The sequence below is a fragment of the Mesoplodon bidens genome, assembly GCF_964165515.1.
Source record: "Mesoplodon bidens genome assembly, chromosome: X".
Lineage (NCBI taxonomy): Eukaryota > Metazoa > Chordata > Mammalia > Artiodactyla > Ziphiidae > Mesoplodon > Mesoplodon bidens.
Window position 1 is genome coordinate 96,010,588 of NC_138163.1, and position 6,000 is coordinate 96,016,587.

Sequence of the window (6,000 nt, forward strand, 5' to 3'; positions counted from 1 at the left end):
CGAGAACTAGCCAATGGGTACCACTCATCTAATGCCACGAAGTTTGGTGGTGCCAGAGATTGCTAGCAGATCTGAAGAGATGGGAAAGAAGGTGCCCGTCCAGAAAGCTGGAATTGCTCGTGACTTGCTCAGGTTTCCTTTGTTTGCAGTGACTAGGGTAGAGCCCGCCTTCGGTTATTTAGATCTCAAAACAGCGGTTCCAGGGACAGATCCGTTTCTGTCAGTCCCCATGCTCATCCTTTGCTTCTCCTGTTTATTTCTCCTAGATTCAGCTCATCGAAAGCATTGGCAGAAAACTTTCTGTCCTGCAGGAGGCCCAGCGAGGATTGCTGGAGGACATCACTGCCAATTCTGCCCTTGGGGAGGAGGTGGAGACCAACCTAAAAGCCGTCTGCAAATCCAATGAGTTTGAAAAATACCGTTTGTTTATTGGGGACCTGGACAAAGTAGTCAACCTGTTGCTGTCACTCTCTGGTCGACTGGCCCGTGTGGAAAATGCTCTCAACAGCATCGATTCAGAGGCCAACCAGGAGAAGGTAGGGTTGAGGTCTCCAGGGTGTGCATGGAGGGAAGTGCCATCTGCTTCTTCCCAGGGATCCCTCTTTCAAGTTTGGCTAGTCTGGAGGCAGCAGAGCATAGTGTGAAGAGTGTGGGCATTGGCTTTTAAGTGGAAATTCTGGCTTTACCACTAAGTAACTGTATGATTGTGGGCAATTCACTTAACCTCACTGTCTCCATCCCTTCAAAAATAGGGTAAACATACTACCTACCTCATGGGGTTGTGAAACTTGAATTGGATAATCCATGTTAATGACTTAAAACAGAGCCTGGAACAAGGTGAACACTAAATCATTGCTAGCTGCCAGTAGTAGTAGTAGTAATAGTAGCAAGTAGTTGGGATTGGGAGTCTGTCAATTTCATAGGTTGGGACACTGCGTAATTCCTAAACCCAAATGGCATTACCTTTTTCTATCCAAGTGGTTCTTGGATACAAATTTGAACCCACAGTGAAAGGCACATATGCTTGTGCATACACACATGGATACATATACACACACACACACTCATACAGAGACACACACTGTTTTGAAAGCATCGTCACAGCGATGGTTTTTTTTTTTTTTTTTACCAGATGGAAGGTGTACAAGCTGGCTTTGTCAGAGCCTTCCCCCACCCCAATCCCAGTGGTGGTCCACAGATTAACAACAGTTTAGAGATAGAAAGAGGTGATTGCTCATCCCCCATCCAGAATGGCTGTCATGTTTATCCTCCCCTTGCTACAGAAAAGAAAGTCTTTTGCATGAAGGTGGACTTCAGGGCAAGAAATCTAGGACTGATCTCTGAGCAGAGGGGCTAGTGGCTTTGTGGGAGCGTCACTGGTGGAGCACTGGGTCGGGCAGATGACTGGTCATTGGGATAGCCCTTATTGGTCTTCTGCTTCCCCAGTTGGTGCTGATAGAGAAGAAGCAGCAGCTGACAGGGCAGTTGGCAGATGCCAAGGAGCTGAAGGAGCACATGGAGCGCCGGGAGAAGCTGGTGTTTGGTATGGTCTCCCGCTATCTGCCTCAGGACCAGCTCCAAGATTACCAGCACTTTGTGAAGATGAAATCTGCTCTCATCATTGAACAGCGAGAGCTGGAAGAGAAGATCAAGCTCGGGGAAGAGCAACTCAAATGTCTCAGGGAGAGCCTACTCCTGGGGCCCAGTAATTTCTAATTCCACCAGCAGACTGCCTGCACCATCCCTGCCCCGCCATAATGGGAAGCGCTTTCAATCCTTGTTAGCACTTTGTTAGCAAGTAGGTAACAGTTAGTTAGCAGTTTGTTCCATATTCTCTACCCTGGACGTCTCTCACTGCCCCTTAACCTAGCAGTGTTCCCAACCAGCTAAGAGGACCTGGGGAGGCCCCAAGCTTCTACCCAAGGGAGTAGAAGCAAGAAGCAGGAGCCGCAGCAAAGTGTGATCATACAACCACACTCTCCTTCGCACAGTTGGCACGGCCAAGCATTCACCACACACAGGACCAACAAAGTGCCCTCATTATCCTTTGTACTAGGACACCAGGAACATCATGTACTCAGCCCCCCGCCCCCACACCATCATCAGCCTTCGAAGTCTCAGAGAGAAGTTGCCTGTGCAGCTCCACTCTTCCCCAGGGCTCATGGCCCAGCCATTTCCCACAGAGATCTGGCTGTCTTGAGGGCATTCACCTACCACCAGCTTCAGGGCCTCACCCCAGCTTTGCAGTAGGAAGCACAGAAGGAGAAATGACATTTAACAGAATGTGAGCAGAGGTTGGGAATCACCTGATGCCCTGCTAGAAGGAGCTATGCTTAAACAAACTGGCTCTACCCCTGCCTTCCCCATTATCTAGCTGAGGGGGAGGAGGCCTACCTTCAGCCCCAGCTAGTGTGGCCCTCCTCCTGTCCTAAGACTTTGGCCTCCCACTTCCTGTTTCCTCGTGCCTTTTCACTGCTGGGAGTTACAGGTGCCTACCCTAAGGGCTTCACCCTATGGGCCATGAATAGCTCTACTAAAGCTGACTTCTGGATACATGTTTTATTATTGGGGGGAGGGGGTTGTTGTTATATTTTAAATGGCCTTTTGATTTTATTTATTTTTATGTCTTGATGGCTTTTTTTCTTTTTTAACTAATAAGGTAAGAAGAGGGGAGTTGGAGAGGGAAAAGTTAGCCCAGAAGGAAAGCATTTTCTGCAGATCAGCCTGAATTCACCATGGCTAGGTAAGCAAGTGCCAAGGCCTTGAATTCTTCCCACCATAGCTGACAAGTGTCTAAGGAAGGAGTTCTCACTTCGAACTCAGAGTTTCCCCACTGTGGCCTGGCCATATACTTCCCTTGAAGTCTGGATGACCATGAGCTTAGAGTTCCCCAACAGGCTTCAACTGCTTCTTATTTTTTCTTGAAACCAAAGAAATCTGAAAGGGACAAAGGTTCACCCATTTCTCTACCATTTCCAAGCTAAGGAAGGTGTACAGGTGAGCTCAGGAAGAGCTCCGCTATCTAATCATTTTCTTATCCTGTGGCCTGGCTCGAGGAACCGAAATTCATGGTAGCTGGAAGCTCCAGCCAGGGCCAGCCCGCCAGAGCAAGTTATAATCCAGCCGGGATCTTAGGCACACAAATAATGAATGCTGCTGCTGTGGCCACCGGTAGCCAGTTTCTATCTTGGAAAAGCCCTCAGGTGGGTGATGGCAGGAAGGGAGTTGTGGCCAAATGCTGCCCTGTTACGCAGCTCAGTCTTCTGTTCCTTGCTAACTGGGGCCCATGCTTGGTATTGCACAGCCCTGTGCAGCCAACCCGGCATTGGCATCGCTTCTAGTTACTGCTCAGTTCCTCAGGGTCCTTGGAGGTTAACTGTAGCAGCAGGGGTGCCTCATTCAACCAAAGAATTTGCCAAGGAACTTTGCTGCTGCTACAAATACTGGTTGCTAGCTTCCCTTTCCTCTTCATTGTATTTGAAAACAATGGAAAAATCTTGGCCAGCGGGGTGTCCTGTGGGGAGGGGTGCCCTGAGTATGCTCTTAGTACACTGCTGCTGTCAGAACCACTGTTAAAATGTCAACCTGCCATTCTCCCATCAAGTGGAGGATTCTACTCTATTCAGGAAGGCTGATGGCTTATAGAGGGCTAGGTTTACCTAAGCCAAGGTTGCATGAGATGGGGGAATGCTTTGAATAGAGGCTGTGGTTGCCATCTTTTTTTTTTTTTTTTTTGTAAACAGGCTCTTAAACAGTGAGCAGGCGGAGATGTCCTCTATTGGGGAGGATGAGGCCAATGTAGCCCAACATTCTAATATTTTTTGTTGTTGTTGTCAGAACAGCTTTTTGGGAATATAGCCCAGGGAAAAAAGTGGCCACTTACCTGGACACCATGACCATGGCCTGGGCTTTTCTAGTCAGCATTAGAATGATGGTATCTTAAGTTTATCAGACTAAAAGTACTATTGACTTTGTTATTTGTGTCCCTTATCCCACGTCCAATTATTCTAAAGTTGGGATCAGAGTACAAGAATGCTCATTTTCACACGGAGGGACAGTTTCCAAAGCACTTAATACTATATTGAGCAGTGAAGCTCGGCAGACAAAGGTGAACTACCAGACAGGCACAGATGCCCCACAGTGCTGACGTGGCAGGCCCATCATGAGTGATAGCACTGCAAAGCCGCCGGTATTACTTGAGATGCAATATCTCTTGCCCGTTCTCATTTCCTGTGCTCAGCCCTCCACCAAGGCCTGCCGGGGAGTAGCAGTTTGGAAGGCAGGGCAAGGGATTTCCCCGTACAGGCCACAGTGGTTAATGTGTAAGCACAGTGGTTGAAATTTAGAGAGGAATCAGTGTAAGGGGCTCTGGGTAATTGAGTCTCCTTGAGTCCCACCAGCTGCAGACTCAGCCAGGGTAGAGCAGTAAATGCTCAAGGGGAAGCCAAGAGAAAGGACAGAGACACTGAAAAAAAAAAGCCCTAGAAAGTGAGAGACTGGAAGCTGAGGAACGGAGAGGGTGGAAAGATGAAAAGCCTCTTTCAAGGCCAGGTTCAGGTTCTGTTTTCCATTTCACCTCATGTGCCAAAATGCTGCCAAGGGGCACCGGAGCCACAGCCTTAACCTCAGCCTCCCTAAAGGTGCTGCTCTGCCAGTAGCAGGCCCCAAATGGAGGAAGCTGGGCACATTTCTGGCCACTTTCTCCTGTCTGGAGCTTGATGTCTCCCTCTGTCTTTGCCAAAGGAGTTGTCTATGCCAATAATATTTCTGTAACAGCATATTGTATTCTTTGAAGATTAGTAGGTCTTTAGAGGGGGGTGGGGCAGGGGGCAATTTCTATAGAGAAAGAACCAGTGTTTGTTGTACAAATGTTGGGGGGGGGTCATCTATCCCATGTGAAGCTATTATTTTTCTGAATTTATTGTTTCTGCATTTGTGTCCTCCACCACTCCCTTCTTGGCTGACATTGATATGCCTGCCAGATTGTCATCAAGGGTCATACTTCAATAAAAGGTGCTAAGGACAAAAAAAAATTATCTCACGTGTTTTGACTAAGGTCATGGAAATTCCCTAATATTCTGCTGAAAAGTATTGGAAAGGAATTTGGTCACCTATCCATAGTCCTTCATAGGTAACCGTATGATCACAGCCTTACCCACATCCCTAAACCCTTACGCTGGCCCCTCAGGGATAGCATTGATGCTACACCATTCATTATTCCCAGTACAATAACTGAGAATTCAGGAAGAGTCAACAGTAGGCATGATCTCAAGTGTAGACCTCAGCAGTATACAGAGTCCAGTTCTGGAGTCTATCCTGATCAGAGGTGAGCCACTTTCTATACCTCCTCCAATCTTGAGTTCTCTCTACTAGTATCATCTGACTTCTACCTGATAGTTCAGTCTCACACCTTTACTCTTAGTCACTGATCAGCTTTCCAAGATAACCTCAAGATTTAGACCCAAATACACTCCAGGCAGCTCCTCTGACCCTGAAAATCTTACTTGCCCCCCCCATCCATACATTACTGATATCCCAACTGATCTCCTCCTATTCCAGATATCCAGTGCAGTACAGTAGAAAGAGCCCAGTTTGGGTATTGGAGTGAACTGTGTTCGAATCCTGATTCTGCAACTTACTTCTTATTCTATGAATCTGGCTTATTTGCTCAACTTCTGAGTTCATTTTCTTATCTGTAAAATGGAAACAATAATATGTATCTTTCTTACAAGACTGTTGTGGCTTAAAAATAATAAATGATAGCCACCAGCTATATATACTAAGAGGTTGTTTGTTAGAAAGGCAGAATCCCAGGCTCCACTCAAAACCCAATGATAATAGTCTGCATTTTAACTAGGCTCCCAGGAGATTCACGTGCATATTAAAAGTTGAGAAGCACCAGCTTATCACAAACAGGCTCAGTACATAGTAACCATCATTCGAGTCCTGATTTACTTAATTCATTCTTTTCCAACCCAGACACATTCTTGCTCTTCTCAT

The 6,000-nt window shown here is 46.9% G+C and overlaps 1 protein-coding gene across 6 annotated transcripts in view; it reads left to right on the forward strand.

Moving 5' to 3' along the window:
• SHROOM4 (shroom family member 4) overlaps window positions 1-5,525 on the forward strand; it is a 207,674-nt gene extending 202,149 nt beyond the window's left edge. For 5 of the 6 annotated variants that reach the window (XM_081222333.1, XM_081222330.1, XM_081222329.1 and 2 more), the window contains 2 exons: window positions 267-536; window positions 1,447-5,524. In XM_081222333.1, coding sequence (XP_081078459.1) covers window positions 267-536; window positions 1,447-1,716 — 540 coding nt within the window. In that variant the 3' untranslated portion in view covers window positions 1,717-5,524. Of the gene's footprint in view, window positions 1-266; window positions 537-1,446 lie in introns of all 6 variants that reach the window. The other variant, XM_081222328.1, reaches the window with a different exon arrangement.
• Window positions 5,526-6,000: the final 475 nt, after the last annotated feature.